A 26,458-nucleotide genomic window follows, 5' to 3' on the forward strand; every position below is an offset into this window, starting at 1 on the left:
ATATCCCAAATGGCGCCTTGCCAGAGTGCTTGTATTCCCGATCCTGTCACTTCATGTTAGTGGTTCATTTTTATCTGGGCTATGCAACAGGTAAGAGCTACCAGCTCTGGTGGGTTTCACCACGCCTGGATGCCTCAAAGCCTCTGCTTGTGACATGCACAGTGGTACCTCCATACTCTACTGACCTCTCTGCTTGCATTCATGCTGGATACATTAAGACAGCATCTCTAGAAACTGGGCAGGATTGGAAAGGATCAGCATGTAGGTCAATACATGTGCTCTGGTCACTCAGGTCACCCTCCTGGTCCTCTACAGTCCCTGCCACACCATTTCCAGAAATTCCTTTTTAATGTGGGAAAGCTCAGAGACTGCCTTGGTGGGTGGCAGGCCAGGCTATCTGCGTGAAGATGGCCTGCTCTGAGGTCAGGAAGCCCTAGCCGATCTTGGGCCCCTTCTTGCCTTTCCGCCAGGCTGAATCCTGAAATGAAGGTTCTCCTGAAGGAGTGGTCTCCAGGCTGAGTCACTGTGCACCCACCTCTCAGACCTGCAACCACGTTAGGCCATGCTTTGCAGTGCCACGAGCCAGCCCAAACCAACCTGAAGCTCTTTCTGCCTGTCTAGTCCTGGTCTTTCTGAAAAGTGATGCTCAGACTCCACAGCTGCCTCTCCAAACTGACCCAAATCAGGGAAGTCTATCTGCCAAAGGACTGCCTTGGGAGAACGCTAATTTATTTCATGTCCAGAGAAAAGCAAGAAGAACATGTTCCCTCAATGAATTTCATTTTCCCTCTTATGACCTCCACTAGAGGAGCACATCAAGCTCCAGTGCTGTCAGGCTGGCCAGAGAGTCTTAAAATAGGTTCACAGACAAACGTGTCCTACATTAAAACAAAATCATCTAGGCTGCAAAGCCAAGTACTTGCAAGTCAAAAAGCTCAAGAATTTTCACTCCCGTCCTTTCCACACCCCTGAATGAGGCAGTGTCACTTGGAGGAGCTGTCACATGGAGAGTGTGACCATGCTACTGAAGACTATCAAAGTGATTGACCTGTGGTTGAAGGAGTGGATGGAGCTACAGTCTAGGGATGGACTCCAGCAGGGACATGGGAGCATCCCATGGAATGGTCCTTGCATGCCAATGGGAGCTGCTGGCTGGGGAGTTTTGATAACCTCCCTGTTCTCCTACCCTGCTTCTCTTTGTTCACTGCACACTTCGGTTGTGGGATGTCTCTTTATGAAGGGGAGTGTTCTCATATAATGCTTTGAAGGTCAGAAACACTTTGGGTTCATGACCAGGTAGCAGTGGTGAGGTGACCGTCTCCATTCCTGCACTGCCTACCTTGACTTGGGTGTCTAACCTTTGCACCCTCACTGGGCTGGGGCAATCACCACCTGTAAAGCTCAGCAAAAAAAAAAAAAAAAAAAAGGAGTTTTAACACTAAGAGCCACGCACCGTGGTGGTATATGCAGCGTCAGGGTCATCCTCGAGGATGCGTGAGAGGCCGAAGTCAGACACCTTGCAGACCAGGTTGCTGTTCACCAGGATGTTGCGGGCAGCCAGGTCCCGGTGCACGTAGCCCAGGTCAGACAGGTACCTCATGCCTGCTCCGATGCCACGCAACATGCCCACCAGCTGGATGATGGTGAACTGCCCGTCGTGTTTCTGGAGAGGAAATAACACAGAGGTTATTCTTTTTTTCTTTTTTTTTTTTTCCAGCAGTCCCGTTGACACTGCTATCATTAAACTAACTCCTGAGTAGCTCTTATCTTTGGCGTAGCACCTCCTCTAACTCCAGAGCCTCTGTCTTGGCCCAAAGTCCGTGCTCCCAGCACCTCTGCGTGCTGCTTGGGCAGGTGTCCCTGCCTTTTCAGGGAGCCAGCCGCAGTGCCCTGGGGCCAGTGGCTGCTGGAGAGGGGAAAGCCCAGCGCCCGCTGCTCTCACACAGAGGCCACGGTGGTCACAGGGCTGAGGAGTGTGAACTAACCTCATCTTCATTCTTGCAGCCCAGAGGGATGTGCAATGAATACAAATACAAGAGAGCACTTTACCCTGAGAAAGGCGTCTAGCGAGCCGTTCTCCATGTATTCAGTAACAATCATGACCAATTTGCCTGCAGAAGACAAGGGAGGTCAAGTTAATAGACAAGTCACCTTCCTCTGAGAAGCCCGGTGCCAGGCTTTACTGGGAGCGACATTAATTCAGGCCGGTGGGTCACCTGCAGCCCTGTAGGGTGGTCTCACCATGCAGGAAGGGCATGGTGGTGGAGACGTGGTCAAAACCCCAACTCTTACCCCTCCCTCCAGGCACTATTAATGTGGCTAGGTCAGCTTTCTTATCCCACTGAAATTTGCATGCCATTAACATAAAGCTCTGCATCACAATGTGCCTTTTTGAAGGAAGGATCCAAATTATTATTCAATACAGGCAGCCTTTAAAACAAACGCTAATAGGTAGGACTTCTCCTAATCCAATAACCCTGTCCTGGGGCACCGGGGAGCGCTGCGCAGCAAGGTGGGTAAGGGCTGCATGGGAAGCTTGTCCTGTAACAGGAGATGACAGGAGTGGTCTTGATTCATCTCATTAAGCCCCCTCCCTAGGACCGCCGAGATGCTGCCAGAGGTTTGGGCTGCAGCCAGGAACAAGCGGTTCATTTCTCTAATGGGGTTCAAAGGGGAAGGAGGAAAAGCAGCAGGGCTGCCGGGGACAGCCTGTCTCCCTCTGAAGATGTTAATGGGGAATGCCAATCAGGAGAGAAAGCTTCCCGGCACAAAGCATGGCCCAAGCCTGAAACCTTCAGCCTCACGTCAGATCAGGAACAAGCTACCTGCAATTTAGATATAACTCCTGGGAAGGAGTTGGCAAAGAGACAGGGTTGCACAGGGCTCCCAGCCCCTGCAGACCCCTAAGCTGCTCCCTGCCAGCCCTGTGCACTGTGCTGAAGGAGCCACGTTTTCCTCAATCCCCCCTGCAGACCCCGGGAACAGGAAATCTCCTCACTGCCCTGGGGGCTCTGGTGCTGTCAGCAGGAGGGGGTGGGCTGCAGGGGACCCCGGGATAAATGACAAGAGATTACACAGGGCAGCTGAAGGATGGTGTGTGTGCCCAAAGAGGCCCCTGACCCCCATCCCCACGGTGCCCCCAGGGAGATAAGCCCCCAGTTGTGCCCCACCAAGGGACCCCGTCCCCACCAGCCACCTACTCCTGGTGACCACCCCTTCCAGGTGGATGACGTTGGGGTGGTCAAACTGCGCCATGATGCTGGCCTCGCTCAGGAAGTCCTGTCTCTGCTTCTCCGTGTAGCCTGCCTTCAGAGCCTTGATGGCCACGGAAATCTCCCTCTTCCCCGGCAGTTTCAGGCGGCCGTAGCACACCTCTCCAGACTCCCCTGCAAGGCAAGCGAAGGTGAGGGCATGGTGCTCAGCTCCTTGCACGGACCCTCCAGCACCACAGATCACCCGGTCTGCCCCCGTATGCCTGCAGCGTGCTCCAGCCATTGAAGACGTATAGCAGCAGGGATGCCTACTGCTACAAGCAGTCAGGCTTCCTATTGCTCGTCTGCTTGGCTGGCCCTGCGCCGTCCCTCAGCACACGGGGTGAGCCTCCACCAGCCCCTGGGGCACTGCTGGTGAAGCTGTAGCTCTGGATCTGTCCTGTTCTTCCTTGCAAGCCCCTGTTCCTAGGCAAAAACCCATTTTGTTCTGAAAATTTACCACTCTGCTTGCTATTTTGCTCGTGTCTTGTCACCCCAGATGCTTGCTCCGAGGTTTGAGAGCAGGGTGGCCGCGTTTGAGCACCCACGCGGGACAGGGCGAGCCATCTGCTGGTGTCAGGCTGAGCCGTCGGTGCCACGCTGGCTGAGCAGCTCCCGCCTGCGCCAAGCTGACGCAGGAGAGTTTATTTCATGCACTAAAAAAACCCATCCTACTCACGGTTCTCATCTCAGGGAAATAAGGAGCAGATGAAGCCCTGATTGAGCATTGTTACAGAACCCTGCAGCCTGCTGTGGTCCCAGCGGGCTGTGGAGATGTCCCTGCCTCCCAGAAAATTGCCCAAGCAGATGGGATGCAGAGAGGCAGCCTGGGCTGGGGACTCACCAGACCCAATGACTTTCTCAATCTTGATCCGGGAAGCCTCGATTTCACGGGTGAACTCATGCACGGCTTGGCAGGGGTCCTCATACGTGTGGGGGTCCACGTAGAACTTTGACTCGGGGAATTTCACTGTCAGGTTTCAAAGGGGAGAGAGGAGACAAGCTCTTCCACACAGCTCTGCTGTGAGGTGGGTGCCCAGGAGCTGGGCGTTGGACAGGCAGGGGCAGGACTCCTTGGGGTGACACGCTAGGGATCCCCAAGGGAACCCGAGGCACTTCTTGGCATGGCAATATCCTTAGAGCACTCCAGGATTGGCCATCCAGATCTCCTCCATATGATTCACACCCCCATCAACGCCTTCGTGACCCCTCATGTGGGTTTGTGGTGAATTTCCCACTCTCCTGGCCTGCTGATGACTTAGATGAACCTGCTACAACCCCATTACCAGTACACCCCTGGGATCAGAGCCCCAGTTCAGCTCTCTTAGACACATCCCCAGAAGCCGGAGTGGACAAAATCCTTCTCCCTGGAAACCACAGCAGTGCTGGGGAAAATGGTCCAGGTCCTTGCCCATTCAGGGGGCTGAGGTCCTTTGCACCCCAGGGGCAGGAGGAGGAGCAGGCTTGGTCCTACCTTGCCCATTCTGATAGTGCATCTTCTCCTCATCAGAGTCCTGGAAAGCCTTGCTGTACCCGCAGTGCCTGTCACAGAGACACAGGGGTCAGAAGGATGCTCCTGTCTCTTCCTCCCACCAGCAGCCCAAAGGCAGGGTAAAGGCAATGCATGCCAGGCCTGGAGCTAAGGCTTTTCCCTCCACCAGCTGCATCACTGCATCTTGCTGGGCTGACACTTTGGCCTGGAGCAGGGGACGTTCTGGGTGCTCCCCAAGGCTCAGCAGGGCCAAGAGCTTCAGCCCTTTTGTCTCCTCTAGGCAGTGGCGTGCGTGCTGCACATGCCTGGCTCTGTCTTGCTGAGATGTAGCAGGACAAAGTCACTCTTCAGTTTTTCTGATCAAGAAGATATCTGTCTGTTCCTGACCTACCCCCTAGCCCACCCAGTCAGCCCTGGTACTAGTACTGGTAGTGGTAATGGTATACATATATATATGTACATATATATATATATACACTACTGCTAATGCTATGGCTATTATTATTGCTATTGCTATTGGTATGGCTATGGCTGTTGCTGTTCGACCTGCTGGTTTTATTAGAATTAGAATGGGGATAGTTCGGTTGGAAAGGATCTACAAAGGTCATTGAGTCCACCTGCCTGACTACTTCAGGGCTAATCAAAAGTTAAAGCATATTAGCATTAAATGCCTCTTGAACACTGACAAGCATGGAACAACAGGCAGGATGACTCTGAATGAAGTCTCTTGGCTGAGCCCTGACCTATGGCTGCTCTGGCCAAAAATTAGAAGAGAAAGGCTGTGCCCAAGCTCTCCGGTCCCTCCTGTCCCACTCGGTGACAGGTTGCACAGACGTACAAACAACACTTACCTCTTCTTGCAGATCAGGACCACCAGCAATGCAACCAGGCCAGTGATGAGTGTCAGGCAGATCCAGACAATTGTCATCGTGTCGTACCGGAGAGAGACTGGAAGAAATAGGGTAGGAAGTGGGGAAAGCTCCGCTGAGCTCAGAGACTCCCCTACCCCACCAGGGTCACTATGTTCAATAACAAAGCACCGTCACCTATCCAACACCAGCTTTGGGTCTCTCCCAGTCTACAGGGCCCATTTACAGACAGGGAAACCGAGCACAGGTCTGGGGCAGCCATGGTGATGCAGCAAGCCAGCACGGAGAAGAGTCTGGGCCCTCAGGACCTCCCCAGATCACCTCTGCCCTGTATGTTCTTCCTCCTCTTTCTAACGTATAAGCACATCTCTGGAGGGCTACCTCCAGCAAGACAGCTGCACGCACTCACCTGGTTTCCCCGTCTCCACCTCCACGGTCTGGCTGAACCTTCCACAGCCAGCAGAGGTGCGGGCCCGGACCTGGAAAACGTAGCGGGTCGCGGGCTTGAGCCCCAAGATGGTGGCAGTGGTGTCCTTGGATTTTAGGGTCGAATAGCTCTGCATTTCCTTGTCCTGTGGAAAAGCGACACCGAGAACCTCGCTGCATCAGCACAGCATAACCGTAGGAAGGGAAAAAACTCTTCGAAAATAGTTCTTTTCTCACGGCTGCCTGATAGCAGCAGGGAAAATTTGCACCCAGCCTAAATCTGCCCCACCAGGGCTGATGTGCAGCCACGAACTCGGCTTTACCTTCTCGTAGTACTTGATCTCGTACTCCAGGATGATGCCGTTGGGCTGGTCCGGCTCTTGCCACAGCAGGGTGACGCTGTTCTGGCCTGCGCTCTCGTGGCGGACCGCCACCACCTGGGACGGGGCTGGGGACACAAAGACAGGGCATGGGCATGGCAGCAGGGAGACAGAGCCCCGTGCAGGCCCCTGGAAATGGTTTAAAACACATTTCTGCTTTAATTAAAGCCGCTGCAGTGATGCCCAGGGGACCATGAAGCAAGGTCCTGGCCCATCTGGGCTGGATCATCGCGCAGTATTTCCTGGGGAAAGAGCATTTCTCAGTAAGGGATTTGCAAAGATGAAATGTGCATGAGAGAGGCTCTTCCCCACAAAGGCTGTTGTCACCTGCCGGGGGCTGGCACTGGTGTGAGCCGAGAGCAGAGCAGGAACTGCTGCTTGGCCTTTTGGGAGAGGACAGAAGGCTGCAGGGACAATCTGAGGGATTCATGCTCCACTTTGTGTTCCTGTCAATGAACAAGTGTGCTCCGTGCCCCCTGTCTCCTGCAGAAAGGGATCCTCCACCAGTGGCTGCAGGCTGAAGTGCAGGGAAAGGGGTCTGAAAAAGGATACCACGAACCAGAGAAGATAAGGGTGGCCTCGGGCAGCAGCTTTGGGGAGGTAGCTCCCCAAAGCTACCTCCAGCAGCAGAGGAAACAGGAGTCACCCCTTGCATCTCCCAGGGGGCCCATGCTCTCCACCAAGCCCTGCCCGAGGGCAGGCTGGTGCTGCCCCTGCTCACAGCTGTCTCTGGAGGTACCACTTGGGGCAACGCCGGAGCAACATCGGCATCACCCACATGTGCAAATCCTCTGGGATGGGGGGTGTCTGCTCCTCCTACCTGCCTGGTTTGTTGTGATGTTGGCGACCGCAGCCCTCCTGGCCTCCAGGCTGAGGTCCGACACTCCGTTGACGGCCTCCACCCAGAAGGAGTAGTTGGTGTGTGCCAGGAGGTTGGTGACGGTCAGCGCGCCCTGCACCAGGCTCATCTGCTGGGGCACGAAGCGGGTGCCGCTGCCGCAGGCCTCGCACTGCCCCACGTCCCCCCCGCAGCGCCGGCAGAGCACGTTGTACGTGATGTCGCTGCGCCCACCCTTGTCCAGCGGCGGCCCCCACTCCAGCGTCACCGAGGTGCCGTTCACGCTGGAGACCAGGTTCACGGGAGCCGAGGGGGGACCTGGAAAGGAAGCAGAGGTTTGGGCAGAGAGGGGGATGCCCAAGCACGTTGGGGCTGGCAGAGCAGGGTCCTGGGGGAAATGGGATGGACAGAGGAGGTTCGGTTCTTGGTCAGCGTGTTCTGTGGTTCCTGACGGTGCTGCCAAGAGGGGGAAGTGCTCCAAGGAGAAGACAGCAAAGACACAGGCGGATCTCAGGGTGAATTGCCGTGTAGGACCAGACTGGGAAGCGAGGTGCTCTGGGTCAGGATGCCAAGTACCAGGCAGAGGAGAGCTGAGGGTTTGTTCTGGGGTGAGCAGGGAGCAATGGGGATGGGGGAAGCCTTGTGGGGAAGAAAAAAGGCGTCAGGGGGCTGGTGGGTGGAGAGCAGGAACTGCTTTTCTAAAGGGAAGGAAGGGTGAACTCCACGGGAGGTCAGCAGTCTTGGGTGGACATCTTGGGACCCTAGGGAAACTGAAGTCAGACGTTGCTGACCTGCCTTTCACCTTCAGCTAGCAGCCCCAAACCTCTCTGCCCTCCTGGACGAACTGCATAGAGTGCAAATCTTCCTGGGATGCTTTTGTCCCTTTTTTAATAACACTGGGCCCCTAATGCAGAGAGCTGGGCTGAAACTAGGCGCCAAGTCCTCGTGCCAACATCCACCCATAGCAAGGGAAAGCGCAGCAACGCTCGTGCTCCCCTGGGACCACCCTGGGCATTTCTGCAAATGGAAGCAGCCAGCAAGAGGCTGGCTGGTGCACTAGCAGGTGACCTTGGTGGCAGAGCTCAGATCTCACCCTGCTCCAGTGCAGGATGCAGCCCCAGGAGGGGAGCAGATACTGGCCAGTGATATTTGGGGACCGGCAGGACGAGGATGAGCCAGAGGACGGTGAGGGAGCTCTGCCTGGGAGGTTTCAACTCATGCAACACAGGGGTTGAAAGGCTGCTGCAACGCCTTGGGCAGCTTGCTCAGAGCTGAATGTGCACGCTGGGCCAGCCAGGGAGCGTTAGACGTGTGTGAAGACACGACGATGTGTCCGAAGACAAGACAACGTGTCTTCAGGAGCCACGACAGCTGGGGGTACTTACGGGTGCAGGCGGCCGAGGGGGGGTCCTGCACGGCCCGGTAGAAGCTGCTGTCGCAGCGGCACACGCGGGCTGCCCGGCTCTCCGAGTGGCTGTGCAAGGGGCACTTCGCACACAGCTGGTCCCCGGGAGCTGACTTGTAAAATCCCAGCTGGCAGGCTGCAGAGGAGGGAAGGGGCGATGGTCAGGGGCACGTGCCTGGATGAGAAGCAGCCCACGGCTCGGCGAATCTCGGCAGCACAAAGCTGAACCCCGCTCTCTGCCCCATCCCAGCCCCTCTCCCTGGTGCCCAGGTGAGTTCCCCTCCAGCTGCCCAGCTGGAAACTGGGCTCTGTGAAATCTGCTTTGGTCTCTCCCCCCAGGCTGTATGTGCTGCCATCCCAGTACCTGTTCCCCACTGTTTCACAGGCAGACACGGGTGCCTCTGATTTTGTGAGCTGCCTGCGAAGCTTGATGTGCTCTCCTTGTAGCTGTGCCTGCTGCCCAGATCTCTCCCAGCTGCAGCTTCTGGGCCACCGCCTGGCTCTGGGGAGGGAGTGCTTCAAAGCTCAAACTGGTAGCACTGGAAATCACACTGTTACCCCTCCTGAGCACTATCATTTATGGGGCAAACTACATTCCTCACTTCACAGTGCTTTCCATACACATGCTGGGTGTGTTTAGGTGCCCAAGGACATCCACATGGGTGGTTTCAGGGCTTAAGATCTCCGTACCTGGTACATGGCCCTCTGCATGCCCCTGGTTTGCTGCTATACAAAGCAACGTGTTTCCATGCTCAGCACAAGGAAGCACACCTCTCGTTTCACTTTGCAGCAAACTGACTTTGCATGCACACTGCCTGCTCTCTGCAGAGGGACAGCAAGGCCAGCTGAGCCAGGCTGAGCTTTTTCTGGTCACACAGCCCACCTTTGGCTGCTCTGCCCCTGCCTAGTGCTGGTGGCTGTGCAGTGGGACCGTGTGCCCATCCCACACCAGGGCTGCCATCAGTATCCTATCTCGTTAGGAAAGCTGATTAGCTCAGCAGTGACAAGTATCACGGCAGGTATCTGTCTGGTGTGGAAGGATCCCTCCTCTCCAGAAGATTTCAGTTCCAAACAGGCTTTCTCTGAGTCTCCATATTTATCAAGCATTTGTAGGACCAGTTCCAGTGTTTCAAGCATTATTCTGGACCCTGAATCATTTCTCTTTTCCCCTACTGAGGTAGTAATACATTCATTTTCCCGTCCTTACCCCCAGTGGCCAGCTCTGCATACACCCTCAATTTTTGCTTCCAAGCATGTAGAAGTGTTTTGTCTGCAATCCAGCATCCCTGGTGGTCTGGGTCCCTCCGTGCTGTCCATTTGTTCTGCTCCTAGGTGCTGATTTGTCTTCTTATTAATAACCCTCCTTTTCTTGCCACAGATCTCCCTAGAATGATTGCTGCCAACATATTTCACATATCACATGCTGCATGATAATGCAATAGCCTCTTTATAACTGAGCTACTTCCAGCAGTGGTAGCTGAAGACAACGCTCCAGACATATGCAAGCCTAGCTGGTCCCTCTTCAGACTCTGTCCTCAGCTTGTGAAGCACTTTTGTATTGAACACTGCTTCAAAGGCAAGGGAGCAATTTTGGCAAGATGTCCCAGGAAGGCACTCTCTTCCAATAGCTTTCAAAGGCATCAGAGAGGACAGAAAACCAGGGAGGCAGAGCCGGGAGAGGAGCTGTGCTGTCCCAGCCAGCCACACCAAGGACAGGCCAGGCAGCTTGCCAGGCTCTGGTGCTGACTGCTCCTCGTGATGCCATGCACCGAGAGAGCCGGGGACTCTCTGCCCTTACACCCCAAGAGCCTCTTGGTTTTGGGCACTGAGATGGGGTGTAAGGCAGAGATGGGGGTTGTTACACCCTCTTCTCAGCTGCAGACAAATTCATGGGGTAGCCAGCTGGCAAAAAAAAAAAAAAAAAAAAAATCTCTAAGAAGTAAAAATTTCCAGTTCCTCTGCATGGGGAAGGATGAAAACACAGCATGAGCACAGCCTACCAAACAGGAACGGGGATAGCCCGACAGCCCATGCAGCATGCACGCCAGGATTTGCCTTCTTCAACTCCCTGCGCGAGCTTGCCCTGCAAACCACCATCATCTCTACCCAGGTGGCAACCTGTAGCCAGGGACTCTTGATTCAAGAGACAGTGAAGCGGTTCCCCCCGACAATATTTAATTAGAGGCAGAGAAATGAGTGCTATATCAGGTATGGAGAGATGGGCCAGGAGGAAAAACGGGAACGTGAAGCACAACAGATTTGCACCAAGCAATTGTAATCACTTAGCATTTAATGCTGTAAAGAAACATTAATTGCCTGTAGCAATAATTCACAATTATTTTAAATGCACCCAGGAGGAAAATTAACATAAATGACAAATTACAGGTGAATTTGTGCACCAGTGCAGGGCTGTTGGCAGCCACCTCCCAGCACCCGGACAGCACAAGCATGCAAGAAGGCTGGAGAGAGATGGGTCACACACCTCCGTGTGTGTGAGCACTTGCTGTGCATGGAAGCAAGACACTTGGGAGGCCTTTCACAAGCACAGGAGGTGGGACACCAGCTTGGTGCCCATGTGCTAGGGCTCAGTTTCGAACAAGCTACGAGCTCACCTCAGGAATATGCACAAAGAGTTAAATCCCTACAGCACCCAATGGCAAGCCTATCCTACTCTGGACTGAGCTCTCCCCTGCTAGGCCAATGACACATGGAAGACCAGGCCCTTCTGGGTTTGCTCTGGGAAGAGCAAACTGACAGAGAAATGGCCAGGAAGAAAAAGTCAGCCAAAGACATCAGGTCTAAAATCTGCAGAGCTCCATGGTTACAGCGCACGCTGCACCCACGGACATCTGCAGCCACCCACCAGGGAGGTGCAGAAGTGCTGTCCCGCTGCCTTTACCACCACCAAGTTCTGCCACCTGTCACAAGTGTCCTTCCAGGAGCTGTGCAGAAGGTGAGGAATTCTTTTTTTTTACATATATATTTTATGAAGTTAATATCCTTTCCCCATGCCTGGGGATCACAGGCAAACAGCCGTGTCCTCTCCTTGCAGAACGCTGAACCTGGGCTTGGCGGTGTGCGACTCCAGCCCTCTGCCCCAGGGGTGGGTCCCCTCTCACCATCCCAGCCTGCTGAAGTTAGTGCCACGGGGCTTACACCGATCCCCCCGCTGCACAACACATCTTCCCCGTTATTCCCAGCTCGCTGACAGGCTCCAGAGCAGCAGGCTTGTCTCAGGAACAGCAAGTGTGGGCACGGCTCTGCCAGCCATCTGCGGTTCGGTCCGTTTGTTTCCCTCCCTCTCCATCCTCTGGGGACAGGACAACATCTGCTGATAAACTGGCAGGGCCGGGGAGATGATAGATGGACCTGTCGAGGAGACACTAGCGGGGAATGAGCCACTCTTCGCAGCCCGAGCAGCAGCATGGGACAAGCCCCCTGTGTGTGCCTGGTGGGACCACCGAGGGCTCCTTGAAGGGCACCCTCCATCCCCAGAGGCCAGACAAAGTGGCCGGGACTGAGCTGGGCAGGATCAGGGCTCCACACCACCCCGGCACCCAGGGTTGTAGGAAACCCAGCCTGAAGTGCTCTGGGAGCCTGGAAAAGGGCATGAAAGCAGGAGCCTGCTGCGTCCAGGCATGCAATAAGGACCTACAACGCATTTCGGGTTGTGCCTGCAGGTCTTGTTAACTGCCTTACTACTTGAGATGCACTGCGCCCAGGTTTCACCGATTTAATCTTATCCTTTGGCATTGCTGGGAAGAGATAAAGATGGAAATAAAGGTGTCATTGCCACTGTGACAGGCAGAGACAGGCACCGGTCCCAGAGCCCTCCAGGCTGCAGGAGCAGCTAACACAGAAAATCCCATCTCCTTTCAATCCGGTTTCAGCACGATGCTTGCAATCTCAGCTCCTGCATGACACAGACGTTGAAACAGAGGCATATTACTCACAGCCACATCTTAAAAACAGGCATCTGCCTCATTGCCCCCAGCTTGCAACCCTACACCCCTCCCTGTGCCACTCCACACAGCTGAGCTTGTCTCACATCACCCCGGAGTCCGCCTCACATTACCCCTACCCCTTCTCCGCACAATTCAAACCACGTCACACTCTATGCCCCAAAATGTTTTGGAGAGAGAAACGAGGGGAAACTTCCCCCTTGAAGACTTTGAAGTCAGTGCTGCTGAAGGCACAGCTGCCTCTGCCCTGCTCTCCTTCTCCACATTACAAATAAATAAATAAATAAGTGCCGGAAATGTCCAAATCCCAACGTGCTGAGAGTGCTGCTCTGCTGCCTAGTGCAGACACTGTGCAGCCTTGCGTAGGTGAGACAGCCTGGCTTATCTTGGAGCTGAAGGCTTTTTTATGAAGTTTATCTGGGGAAATGCTACAGCTCGCAGTAGTAAGATGGAAGCAAGAGGCCCAATGCTAGAATTAGAAAAAGGAAAAAAAAAAAAAGCTCTTTACAAAACTCAGTCTTGTTGGAGGGTTTTAGACAGAACTACTTAAGGTTTCTGAAAAAAATGCAGTTTTCATCAGACCAAAAACAAACCCGGAGAACTCTGTTCAGGAGGAGTGGAGCCGAATGCAGATGAAGGTACTGAAGGTAACCCTGCATCCCTGCTGCAAGTCTTTGGGGAGTAAAGATGCATAAATGAAGAAAGGGCATACAAAACATCAAGAACTTAATCCCAGACCCTGCAGTTTTGGAGGGTGGAAGCCCTCTCAGCATACATATATATATACGGTTACAGATATATACAGGAGGCTGAGGTTTAAAAAAGGCCCAGCACTCCAGCAGATGCAAGTGAAAAGCAGCTTGTGGCACCACGGGGCCAGCACAGCCCTCACCCCCGCACAGCTGAGCACCAGCAGCTTTTTGGATCCCTTTCTCCTTCACCGGGATGTGGTATCAGTAGCATCTTGTTTTCAGGAAGGGGAAGAAGACATCACACAAGAAGTGTTGACATGGGTAGGATCTGGATCTCAAGTCAAATGCAGAACACATTTTTTGGCATGGTCCTGCTGCTCTGTGGGAAGAAAGAGCATCTTGCCAGAGCAAGAGCTGGTAGTGAATTTAAGGTCCCCAGCCTCCCATTGCATTGCTCCATCTCCAGTTTAAGTACTGGTGCAAATAGAAATTTTCCTGCAAAAAAATTATCCTGCAAATTGTTGGTTTCTAAACTCCCCAGTGGCTTTCCAGGCATCTGTGTGTTGGTAATCCAGAATAAAAACGCCTGGTGATGACCTGAGTCTGGACAAGTTCTGCAGAAGAATTCAAACCAAAACCACACATTCCAAACCTGGTGAAGGTTTTTCAGTGCTGCCAGACCCATCTGTCACAGTCCAGCTGCCCTTTGGTGGTTTTTTATGAGAACTACAGAGACCAACCAAGCACAAATTAAATTTGTTCCATTACCATCAATACCCTGAACTCCAGCCTAGCATCACTCTCACCCTTCATCCGTGTCAGCAGCTAAGCACAGCAAACAGAGGAAAAGTGGCAAACTGTACAATACTCAGACCCGGACAAAACCTATATTCTGTCTGTGGGTAAAGGACAGTCTGCAATAATCTCCATCCTTCTCAATCCTTCCAGGAAAAATAAATAAATAAATAAAATGTTTCTGTGTTTGGGCAATTGCTTTGGTTTGTTTTCCCAGTAAGTTTCTTGTCCTACACCCTGCTTTCTTCAACATGCTTGCTGGGCTGCATTAGCCATGCCACACAGCCCAGTGGATCTGGGGTCCAAACAAAGTCATTAGCAGCCAGGTGTGAGAATATAAACTGGAATCCTGGTACAAGAAAATTGTGAACACAAGGACCCATCAGCGCTTGTGGAAGGGGCCAAGAGCACCTGAGCCAGCAATTTGAGAGTGTTGGGATTATCCCCAAAAATACATCATGGTGGCCCTGGCTTTTTCTATATATTAGTGTTGGAAATTACCAAGGATGGAGATCCTGCCACCTCTCCAGTGACCTGCCACCTCTCCAGTGATTCCTAATGTCCAGCCCAAATCTTGCAAGCGATTTGTAGCTCTGACACATCTTCTTTGCAGTCTGTTCCCATATGAAAACTGATAGCTGGAATCCAAACAGTCCTACCTTACTTAAGTGGTTTGGAAAACAAGGTACCCTTTACTTATTTTTTTAATTATTATTGGTTTATTAAATATATGGGTCTTTGCACAGGATAAACAGAAGGTGATATAATCTTACCATATGCCATTGCCTGTATTTTTAACTAAGCATCTGACTGGTTTACAAACCAACAATACAAATGCTGTGAATCGCTAAGTTCCTTTGATTTTCTTGCCTGGCATCACTGAAAGGATGTTTGCATAACTCTCATAGCATGTCTTCAGAACTGCTACAGCTCCTGCAAAGAAAAGTGTATTTTGGATCACTCACAGCAGAAGCCCCCTGAGGTAGGCACCCAGGGCATTGGTGCAGCTAACTCCAGGTATGACAGCCTGATAATCTGCCAGCAGGCACAGGAGGCTGAGCAGGCATCAGTGAGGTGCAACACAGCCACGGAGCCTGCAGCTCAGAGCTGGCATCCCTGTGCTGGGACTTGCAGGGAAAGTCTCCTTGAAAACCACACTGACTTTCAAAGAAACATGAAACGTATCTGAGTATGTTTGTCTGGAGCTGCAGTTACAGGGTATTTTTGACACACATCTGTCGCTATGGTATATGGTACGTATGTGGTCCAGTGCAAAACAGGCTGATAACGGGCACCCTGACATCCCAGGTTTGATCTCTGCTGACTGACAGAGGCACGCGTGACCCCCACGCACACTCCTGGGGGGGGCCTCATGCAGTGCAGAGCCAGGAAAACAGAGTTTTGCTTGGAGTCAGCCCAGCAACACCAGCGTCCTGTTTCCAACAGAGCAGCCTGCATCGGCGGTTTCACATAGAGACAAGGCATAAGGAGCCCGTGGTTGCTGTGTGATGCTCTTACATGGGCAGGAAAAAATCACTGTTGGAGAAAGCAAAGAGAAGCCTGGGGCTCTGCCACACAGCGTACCTCTGAGTTAGAAAGGGAGAAGGAGTCTGGGGAGAGAAGGTAATGGAGCACGGTGGGCTCCCTTAACCTAGTGTAGCCTTCCTCCTCCCTGTGGCCTTGCCCAGAAGGAAGGGAGCACAGGCTGTGGTCTTCTTAGGCAGGCACCCAGGGAAGAATAAGCATCCCCAGCCGCAGCGCACTGTATGACCTGGGTGCATGCAGGAGGCATCCCCTCTCCTGCAGTGCGGCTCTGCTCCCCCTCTGCCCTGCCAGCTGGGCAGGGTGACGCCTCCTCCCTGCTGACTTCCTTCGTAAAAGTCCATGGACGCACAACTGTATTCGCGAGGACATAATCACCACGCTGGGTATTTTCTCCTCTTAATTAGCAATGCTGTGGTGCTTTAATTGCTCGATTAAAGTCGCCCACGAGAAAGGTTTAAGGTACATTAGATTTGCTGATTGGTTCGTCAGCATGAATTCCACCAACTGGAAACAATTAAGTGGCTTCCAGATCGTTAACAAGACTCTCTAGATCCATTTCCACTGGACATGTGCTGCAAGAGGCAGAAAAGATCCCAGCAGCAGAGGGGTTTGTCCAGGAGGGGCCAACTGCCCCTCTCACATCCCCGTCTCTTCTTCATTTTGGGTACTGGAGGTGTAAGAGTCCTAGCAGTGACAGTCTCCCTCACATCTCCTGGTCTGGAGCACACGGGCTGCATCTTTTCAGCTCAAGCAGAGCTGGATAAAGTCTACCCCAAGACCAGAGACTGATTCAGCCACACACATCAGAGCCCCATTCAGTAGCTGCTCTTGCTCAGTTCTGGCAGTCCTGGTGCACAAATGGGCTGATGGAGCAGCAGATGATGATTGTTGCTCCCTCATCAGTGTTTTCCAGCCAAAGGCAGCACTCAGACGAAGGCCCTGAGCACCACAGAGGGCAAGGAGTCAGAGCAATCAGGACACCCTGAGGCTAAGACGCCTGGACCCAGATTTTAAACAAAGGTGTCTGAACAGTGAATCTAGCTCCAAAACCCATGGTCATACCACAGAGATGCACGCCTGCCTCTCGGACTCTTGAGGGCTCCTCTCCTCGTCCCCATCCATCCAAAGGACGAGGTGCACGTGTCCTGGCTCTCAGCCATACAGCAGTTTGAGGAGATGGGTTTCTTCCCTCCCGGAGAAGCAGAACCGGTGTTAAAGTGCTTGCTCCCTTTTCTCATTTCACTGATTGCACTGACCTTATTGAAATGTGTCTCTGTTTGCTCTGTACAGCAGCTGTGTATAAATACAGTGAATTATTCTAATTGTCTTCTTACCTGGTAAATGGCTGGGACAGACCCTTTTCACTTAGGCTATTATTTATTCTGCTATCTAGGTAGAGTAGTTGCTGTTTGCTGTGTGTATGAGATACTACCGTGCCTTGCTGTTGACCAAGACATTTAAAGGAGGAAAGAGCAGCACATCTGAGGCTGCCTGTGGACAACGAGGGGTGGGGGGGACAAAGTCTTTTGGAGCCTTGAAACTGGAGGGGGAAAGCAAGTGTGTGGCAGGGCTGTGGTGCCCTGGGATGGAGACCTGGAGGGGTTTCATCCTTGGGGTGGCCATGGCAGAAGATGCCATGGGACTAGAAGCCAAGTGTTTTAGGAGCTGGCAGAGCCCAAGAAAGGCTGGGCTGGAAACTGGATAAATACAAAGGGTCAGAGATCCCAGCCACCACACACCAGGGCAAAGAAAGGGGCAATCCAAGGTGACAACCTAGAGAAAGGAGATGAGAGGCAGGGAAGTTTGCTGATTCCTGTGCATCCTCCACCACGCTCATCTTCACCCCATCCTTCCCAGCTCTGTGGCACAGCCTTCTTTCTCTTTTAAAGGGCTGCGAACAGCTCTGGTTTCCTGAGCTGTCTTCCATCACTCTGGCAGGTCCTTAGAAAAATGAATGTTAAAAAGGAGGGGGAGAAACCTCCACTGTTCAAACATCTTTAGCTTTGACAAATAAGGCATCTGGCTGTGAAAGGCAAAAGGAAATTAATTTGGAATCACATTTTAAACACTACCATAAAGGCAAAGTATCTGCTCTTTAATTTTCCCCCCCAAGCAAAAAATGAATTTCCTTGATATTTATAGAAAGATTATTAGGGCCACAAGGAGTGATTTATATCATCTCATCCCAGTGACGGAAAATGAAAAATTACTGGGGACGACAGCCACTGGAATCCTGCTTTTGTTCGCCTGACAATTAAAACGGCTAATTTCCAACTCCTACAGATCCTCTTGGGTTATAAATCATACCAGAAAGGCACTTTTCACCATGAAAAATGAACTCTGCCCCAATCAAGCATGAGAAGCTAAGATCAGAGATTTGCATCTGTTTGCTTTCATGTGTAAATATATATACACTCTTGCTCCAGAGCCACCCAGCAAAGGAGATGGTAGGAAGGAGGTTCTGCCCCTGCTCACCTGATGCTGGCCCATCAGACCCCCTGTGCTAGGAGCTGCTGAGGATAAATGGGACAGGGAAGGCAGGAGAAGAGATGATAGTGAGGTCAGGGAAAGGCTGGAGACACTTCTGTCCTGTTTCTGACTCCACAAGGCCTGGAGCGCTTCACCCAGGAGCATTGCTGCTTGAGCAGTTTGAGTCAGATTGCATTTGTTTGCACAAGGACCAGACTCTGCTTGTGCCCACCACATCCACCACCACGGAAGGTCGCACCGCTTTTCCTCCCTGGCCCTCTGAAATGGGCAGGGGCGATCCCACAAGCCTGGCAGCCATCAGAAAAAGGCAGGAGGGCAGAGATAGAGCTCTCCCACAGCTCTGCTCTCCAGCAGACAGAAAAACGTGTCCTAGGAAACACAGAAAAGTGAGGCAGACTGAGCACAGTGCAGCCCCTGGGGCTTCCTCTGCTCCCAGCCTCCGGGCTTTGGGTGGTGATCACCTGAAGCAGTCTGCTGTACAGGACTGCAGGAGGGGGAGTATGTGGAGGACATTTGGTCCTTTGGGACCAAAATCCCAACTCACAGCTCCTTGCAGTCGTGGAGCTGGGACACTGCCATCCAGGCAGCTCATGCTAATGCCCTTTCCATGCTGGCACGTGCCTGGTCCTACGCACACTTCACACCCACTCTTTATCTGGGAGAGGAAGACGTATTCTGATCAGATCTGTCTCAGGTTGACTTTCAAATCAGTGGTCACAGGGAGGGGGAATTTTGGACAGAAGCATTTATTCTGCCCACCTTTACTGTTCTACATAGCTGGGGACTCTCCAGAGCCAGCGCTGGTCCCAGCAGCGCTTGGATCTATTCCAGCCCAGTGTCGGACGTCCTAACCTTGCATCAAGTCTCCCTAAGACAAACGCTTCACTTAACGCTTCCACGAAACTCAAACAAAGGACCCACGCTCTTATTTACAGAGGCAGAACGCTGCTCCCCTAAACACCTCTGATGAAGAAACCAAGAGCAAACAAAGCCGTGCGGAGGGCCCTCGCTGGGAGCCCCGTGCGCCGAGTTCTGTACACACACAGCCCCTTGCCAGCAGCGGCTCCCGGTGCTCGGCTGCTGTGGTCACCCCGTGTCCTTATCACAGTTTGTACAGTTGGCAGCCTGCAGCCTGCCCTGCAGCACAGAGGACCCCGGGGGAGGCTCCCTGCACCCCCAGACAGGAGGGCTCTGCGGCAGCCCCGGGGAGGGGTGATGGATGGACGTGATAACCTTGTTTTGCGCAGTTCTGTGCCTTTCTTTTTGCTTTCCTCTCTTTCAAACTGCCTGCCAAAGGGAGGTGAGCAATGGTGCACTTTGAAGAGACCAGAGGTGCATTTTGTTGGAGCGTGCCAGCATTCATCTCGGCACACAGCTGCTGGGGGCACAGGGCTGGGACCTCTGGTAGGGAAGATGCCTCCCTGCAGTCAGGGCAGCCCCTGTCCTGAAGCCAGCCCCCATCCCAAAGCCAGCCCCTGTCCCAAAACTGTGCCCTGTGCACCAAGAACTGCCACTGCCAGGCTCACAGGAGCTCCCCAGCAGCTTCCCAGTGGTACCCACGACCCTTTAGGTAAGCACCAAGAAAGCCAGCAAAGGCTTGGGCAGCTCTTGGCCCCCAAGGAGGCTGTCTTTCCATTTTTTATAAGCAGGCCTCTGCCCTCAGCCCTTCGCCCAAAGAAGCCAAGAGCTCCTCGCAGCCACCCCTCGCCTTGCAGGCACCGCTGGCAGGAATTGGGACTCACCCATGCAGGCATCCCGCTGCTCCTCGTAGCCAGCGCTGCACACGCACTTCCCAATGGGCACCAACCATTCTCCTTCTGCACTGCAGTACATTTTGGGGGTGTCCCTCTCCTCCGAGTGGCCTACGCACTCTCCCCGCACTTCCACCAAGGAGGACGAGTCTGCCCCAGTCACGGCCTCGGAGAAGGATGCCAAATTCCTCACCATAGCCGGGCACTTCTTGTAGTACACCCGCACTGAAACGATGGCGATGCAAGCGCCTATGTCCTGGAAGGCCAAGTAGAACCCCCTCTTGCTCAAGGGACCCACACCCCGCACCTCCGTGTTCAGCTTCAGGCGCCTAACACCCAGGTCTACATTGGTGAAGCTCTCATCAGCTGCAATGGTGTCAATCTTCATAAACTGGCTCTCCCGGGTGCTGGTACCCAGGTCACGGTCAGACTCCAGGTAGTAGAGGTTGAAAGTCTCCTTGCAGGTGCCCAGAACACCTGGCATGCTGTTACAGTCCCGCAGCGTGAATTTGATCTCCGCATAGACCCGCCGTGCACCGTCCCGTTGAACCCAGTTGGTCCGTAGCCAGTTGTTCTGGTTGGGGGTCATGACATTACAGACCTGGTAGGTGTGGATAGGGCTGAAAAACTCATCCATTTCATTGATTGAATCCCACTGCGAGACAGAGAGAAAACAGGTCATTCTACATGATCCTGGTGATCATGGGGCATGCAGGAGTCTGCATCATCCACCCTGACAATCTCCCTCTGCCCTTGTTGCTGCATCTGGGTATGAGATCGTTGCCATCATAAGCCAAAGGAAAATGAGGATGAACAGACTATGAATGTGCCAACTTGGGCAGTAGAGCCCACTCTGACACAGAGCTGGGTGAATTGCACCTGTGTTTGCAGAAAGGAATGCTTCCACAAGGGTGATCTGATGGCAGAAAACGAGAGTAATGTGTTTTTCGTGAAGGCATCTGGGCTGCTAGTCCTCCAGGCCTCCATGCTTGCAAGAGTAGCAGAAAAGTACCTGTGTGGTGCTCACCTAAGTCTCTTCTGATATGCAATCTCCATGCATAATAAGCCGAATGAACAGGTTTCCTGGTGGAGAATGAGGTTTGGGGTGCCTGCTGAAGGGTGAAGGAGAAGCATGCAGCAAACACAGGACTTCCAACAAGAAACAGCAGTCCATGGGGCTCAGAGCAACACTTCTCCCAGGCAAGGCAGGGTCAGCAGGCGCCTTCAGGGTAAGCCTACAGTGCTCAGACCAGCTGAGAGCCTGGACCAGGGGCAGGCTCTGGGAACCCAGGGGCTTACAACTTGACAGCTCTGGAGTTACATTCAGCAGCAGAAGGGAGAGTTTGGGGATAGGATGCTGGGGAACAGCAGATTGCAGCAAGCAGGACTGTGATGGAGGGATGGCCTGGGGAGTCACTGGGTAAGTGAGGAGAGGACAGGGACATTTGTGTCACCCAAAGAGGGATGTTAAGCAGTTTTGAATGACAAGATGTGAAAAGAAGCACTGAGATTTTGGATACAGATGAGCTCTGTAGTTGAGGGAGATGCCTGAACTTAGGTACTGGGGGCTATCAGACACTTCTGGGGGCTTGCTCTTGCCCCACAGTTCTCCCTCTCCGCCCCTACCAAATCTTCACCAGGACCCACAGCCCTTCCATTCTCTGGGGGCTTCCCACAAACTGTTCAGCCCATGCCCATCTTCCAAGCAGGTAGCCCTATTATATCCCCCATGGAGCAGTCCAGGACCCCTGAATTCTTCTTATGGGAGAAGAAGGAAGTAGAAAAAAAGAGCAGAGATTTTTGGACCTTGGGAAACAAGCAAAGCTCCAGCAGCAGGGCACAGATCAGGAAAACAAATCTTTCAAGCACCAGCACAAATACATTAAAATAAAGCTCTGGGCTTGTGGCAAAAATGGTGTTCTGTCATGCAAGTGTTGACCTGGGGCTCAGGACAGATGCAAAATCAACAGCAGCTAAGAACTAAGGAGCCTGATCCTCAGCACAGAGGGAATAAGCCTGAAGACTTCACCCTGGTGTGTGCAAGAGCAGGTGAGGATGCGGATCTGCCATGACAGCCTTACTACGTGGCCACCAGCACTGCAGGGACATGGGGGCAGGGGGGACTCACACCTACAGAGTGCAATAGGCATTGAAAACACTTATCAACAATATCTGTAAGACACTTCTTCCTTCTCCCTTCTCAGATAGGAAATTCCTTCCTCATTTAACCCCCTTGACCTGTGCTTCCTGTAGAGGAGGCCTTCTGGTGACGTCTGCTAGTGCTGGGGTGATCAGAGCAGTTGTTTCAGTGATGTACATCTTCAAAACTCCCCCAGCATCTCACCTCTAGGAGAAAACTCCACTTCTCACTCCTAACGAGCTCAAAGCAGCCTGAAAAAGGCAGCAGTACCAGGTGCAGACCTCAACAAAAACTTGTTCAGAGGGGAGTATGCTGGCAAAGGATGTGAAAGTCAAGCCACCGTCGGGAGAAAAAAAAGATTTCTGGTTCTTTTAAAAAATTTATCTCCTGAATTCCAGAAATGCCTGAGTTCGTTCAGGCACTGCATGGCTGGTAGACCACCCAGGACCTGTTCTGCACCCCAGCACACAGGCAGACAACACAGAAAGGGGCCAGGATACCTGCTCGGCCCTGCTGGAGGGGCAAGCTGTGCCTGTGAACAACAACCCTCCCACAGCCCTGCCATGAGCTGCGGCACTGCGGAGGGTGTGGAGATCGTTGTCACAATTAATTGAGCACAAATTAACACAGCATCTGTTTCCTGTCTTTTCCCTGCCGAGTCCTCTGGGAAATGAGGCAGAACTGCACATAGGAGGAGGCGCACGGGGCACAGGCATTGCTGAGAGCAGCAGCGGGGATGCTCCCCACATTGCGCCAGCAAAGCCAGTGGGGCTCGTGGCTCTCCAGCAGCGTCTGACAAGGGTAAGAAGAGGTTACTGTGTGCACTGAAATGCCTTGGTGTCCGGTTGGTGCATTGTCTTGGGGTCTCCAGCACCATCAGCCATTCACTTCTATTCCAAATCTGACCAAGGAGATGGTGTTCGAGACCATGGTGTCCCATGTGGTGCTGCTGGAACTGGAACCTTCCTCACCACCAGCAGACAGCAGGAAGTTAAACGCCCATCTCCAGGCACCAGCAATGACTGGCATCCCCCCCAGGGTTGAAAACTCAGAGAGTTTGCATCTGCAGCATCACTCTTTCAAATTTTGTGCTTGTTTTCACATTCTCTGGACTGTCAGCTCTTTCTTTAGGTCATACACAGGACTGTGGGATCCCAGCCTGAGATGGGCCTGGCCTATGTGGCCTGGCCTATGGCTCTGCCCCCAGTGGAAACGCATGGAGGGAGGCCTGGAAGCCACAGGCCCAGAGGTGGCTGCAAGGCAATGCAAGTTCCACAAGCTCTGCCAGGACCTGCCAGGCAGGCAGAGCGATTCGGGATGGAAAGACCCGCTTCAGAAGTCCCACTACTTGAAGAGGTTTCCTCTTCACCTTCAGCTTTTATAGCGAGCTCCTTCTCCATCGGCCTGCAGCGGCCTGGGGACAGTGACGCCATGGGCCCTGTGCCTGCTCCCGGCCTCCCACCCTGCCGGCCTCCGCCAGCTCTTGGCTGCCAGTTTGAAGCAGCTTTTATTAAAACAAGCTTAGCCCGGCCCCCATCACTGCGATAAGATCCCCTAGCGAGACGGAAATGAGGACATCATAATTAACGTGGTGAGCACATGCGTGTGTATGTGCTGTGGGGGGGGGCACAACTACATCTGTATTCAGGGGCCTGCCTAATAGTTTAAATTAAAGTCAACACATGTTCTAAAAAAAAAAAAAAAAAAAAATTATGAAAGGCAAAAGATGTAAACACCAGATATCTGGGTGGCTGAGTAGGGTCTTAGAAGTCTCCCAGGGCCTGTATGGTGCAGCGGAGTGGGGAGGAGGAGGAGAAGCAGAGGGCTACAAGCATGCAATGAGGGGCTGCAACCCTCTGGGAGAAGGAGCTCGGCCTCTTGCCACCCGAGCTGTGCCCATGCCCTGGCCAGAAGGAGCCAAGGGTCGAAGCCTCCAGGGCCCTGGGACAGCTTTCAGGAGGGACGCAGAGTCTTCCTGACATTTCAAAGCTGCTACCAGGATATCCAGCCCTTCCCTTTGTCCCAAGAGCAAGCACTGAACTGTGGCGCTCCCCAGGAGCTGCCCAGTCCCTTGCACTACTGTCACAGGGAGAGAAAAAAGAGAAGGACATTATTGCAGCTATAAATCATTAGATGGGGGGTGTTAATGGAGATAATCCCATGAAATCACTCACTGCTATGGCTAAGGAGGGATTTGTTTGGCAGCTAACTACCCTGAGCTTCACTGCAGGTGATTAACTCCTGGTAGTGACCAACGTCTGGGGAATTAACAATAACACAACATTTACTGAACAAGCACCAGGAGATGAGCTTTTATCTCAATTACTTGTTTAAATCTTTATTTTCCTATGTTCCATTCTTACCCATTTCTTTTTTAAAGAAAACGTGGTTTGCCGCAGCTATAGCGTGATGGTATTCCACCAGGCAAAGAGGCTCTGGATCGGAAAAGAAACCCATGGAAATGGTACAAGGGCACCAAAGGGTCAGAGGACAGAAGACTTAGTCCCAGGCAGATGGGAGAGCCCCAACACCTTTCGGTGCTCCTAGGAGGCAGCCAGGACACTGGATGGGGATCTCAATGGCATGTACACAGCACAGCTCGGACTGGAGCCCTGGTGAGCAAGGGGAGCTCAGAGCAAAGGGACGCCCTGCTCCAAGCACTGTGACAGAGCTGGCAGTCAGACCTTGTCTGTCCAAGCCACGCACTAGCTATTGGCTGCAGGACCAGAGTCAGGCTCTCTTCCTGGACATTTTAGCAGACAGACCAAGGCCTCACCTTCAGAAACATCCCCTTCTGCATACAGTTTGCTCTGCAAACAGTTCAGTCCCAGGGAGTTCAGAGCAGTGCCTTACATCAGCATGAAATCCCCATCCATGATGTGCAAACACTGCTGAGAGACCATCCTACAGGCAGAAATGTGCTGTCTGTGCTCCCAGATGGTTATTTAAGTAAAGGCTGTGGGGGTGCTGGAAGGGGCGGCAGGGAAGTCAGGGCTGTATGGGGGGACTTTCTCCAGCACTCAAGGTGCTTCCACTATAATTAGCTTTTGCAAGGCATCATTCAAGCTCCATAGTTATCCTGTGTCTGAGCAAAATCATTTCCTGTTTGACTTTGTAAATCAAAGTAGACGATACAATAATTATTAGTAATATGTTGACTTATCTCATCAGCATTTTAATTAGTCTGTAGAAAAGCAATTTGCAAAGGGGCCGATCAGGCTCCCTCTGATCCAGCGGGTCACGTGCCAAGCAAGGAGAGGGGAAAGAAGGGCACTGGGGCACTGGGGCATTTTGCTGGAGAGAGCTGGCAAAGCGGAGGCACAGAAGGGGCAGAGGCAGCCTCTTTGACAGCAGCGATAAGAGTCTGATTTTCAATGCGAAGGGAATTGTTCTGGGGACGGAGTGGGCTGCAAAGCTCCTGGGAGCCCTTTGAAGTCATAATTGAGAGGAGCCGCAGCCTGCAGGATGGGGATGCTCCCCATGACCCTTCCGCTCACTGCACGTGTCTTGGCGTAGAGGTGAGGGGGGATGCAATTAAACCTCTGAGCAGCTATTACAGCCAATTACCCCTCAGTCAATTAACTGGCAAGAGGAAATGTCAAAACAGGCCGTGCATGCCTCCCTGATGGCTTGACGCTCCCCGGGGCCAGCAGCACTGCTGACCCTCAGCTGTGCCCAGTGCTACCAGCCCCCTGCTCCTCTGCCCCTGCCGGCCACAGCTAACCCAGAAAGGAAAATCTTTCCTGTAAGGCAGGTTCACCTTGTCCAAACATGTGATGAAAACATCAGGACTTCACAAGCTGCCATTGTAAAGTGTAACTGCAGCGTGCTTCCAGTTATGCACTTCTGATACTTTGGATCATGCCCTGGCTGTGCACCAGGATCTCTGCATCCAGAAGAGGAAACCTCTCCTGACATGTCCAGGAAGCCCAGAGAGGCATGGCAGGACCTGCAGGTGCCAGGAAAGCAAGCTGTAAAACGTTCAGGATAGAGCTAGCTGTCACAGGGCCCCTTCTTAAGCCCCTCAGGAGTGGGAATGGGGATCTGTGCTGTTCAGTGCCAAGCAAAGCCCCAGGCAGAGTTACCCACCTCCCCACTGTCACCCCTGTGGTGACAGGGCTCACACAGAGCAGGAGAAAGGAGAAGTGGGTAAAGCAAACACAAGTTTGCTTTCAGCCAGGGAGCCAGAGCCAGCAATGCCACCCCTTGGTGGGAGGTTGCTGTGACAGGTGTCTTTCTGTCCCTGGACAGAGCACAGACACTGAAGGGAAATCCCAAAACCCAAGCACCCAGCTCAAGCAGGACAGCCAGGAAGGAAGGGTAACACTGGGGGAGAACTGCCACCTCTTTTGCAGCAGGAGTAACTGAATTAAGGACATGACAGCAAGAAGAAGGAACCCCAAGTAAAATGTGGCTTCGCAG

At 52.9% G+C, this 26,458-nt stretch overlaps 1 protein-coding gene and 1 long non-coding RNA gene across 4 annotated transcripts in view; one reads left to right on the plus strand and one right to left on the minus strand.

Annotated features, from left to right (window-relative positions):
• EPHA8 (EPH receptor A8) overlaps positions 1 to 26,458 on the minus strand; it is a 48,261-nt gene that overhangs the window by 6,073 nt on the left and 15,730 nt on the right. For both annotated transcript variants that reach the window (XM_048067657.2, XM_013187863.3), the window contains exons 3-13: positions 19,888 to 20,551; positions 8,642 to 8,797; positions 7,239 to 7,574; positions 6,362 to 6,486; positions 6,022 to 6,184; positions 5,595 to 5,691; positions 4,726 to 4,793; positions 4,096 to 4,221; positions 3,201 to 3,386; positions 2,050 to 2,111; positions 1,454 to 1,663 (exon numbers count right to left, since the gene is read on the minus strand). In XM_048067657.2, the coding sequence (XP_047923614.2) occupies positions 1,454 to 1,663; positions 2,050 to 2,111; positions 3,201 to 3,386; positions 4,096 to 4,221; positions 4,726 to 4,793; positions 5,595 to 5,691; positions 6,022 to 6,184; positions 6,362 to 6,486; positions 7,239 to 7,574; positions 8,642 to 8,797; positions 19,888 to 20,551 (2,193 nt within the window). The remainder of the gene's footprint in view (positions 1 to 1,453; positions 1,664 to 2,049; positions 2,112 to 3,200; positions 3,387 to 4,095; positions 4,222 to 4,725; positions 4,794 to 5,594; positions 5,692 to 6,021; positions 6,185 to 6,361; positions 6,487 to 7,238; positions 7,575 to 8,641; positions 8,798 to 19,887; positions 20,552 to 26,458) is intronic.
• Positions 2,427 to 11,237, plus strand: LOC106040168 (uncharacterized). 2 transcript variants are annotated; one of them, XR_010826352.1, is made up of 3 exons: positions 2,427 to 2,512; positions 5,607 to 5,705; positions 11,047 to 11,237. It is a non-coding gene; the product is annotated as an uncharacterized lncRNA (long non-coding RNA). The 2 variants fall into 2 exon arrangements; XR_001209739.3 differs by lacking the exon at positions 11,047 to 11,237 and adding an exon at positions 5,821 to 6,193.

The sequence above is a fragment of the Anser cygnoides genome, chromosome 23, assembly GCF_040182565.1.
Source record: "Anser cygnoides isolate HZ-2024a breed goose chromosome 23, Taihu_goose_T2T_genome, whole genome shotgun sequence".
Taxonomy (NCBI): domain Eukaryota; kingdom Metazoa; phylum Chordata; class Aves; order Anseriformes; family Anatidae; genus Anser; species Anser cygnoides.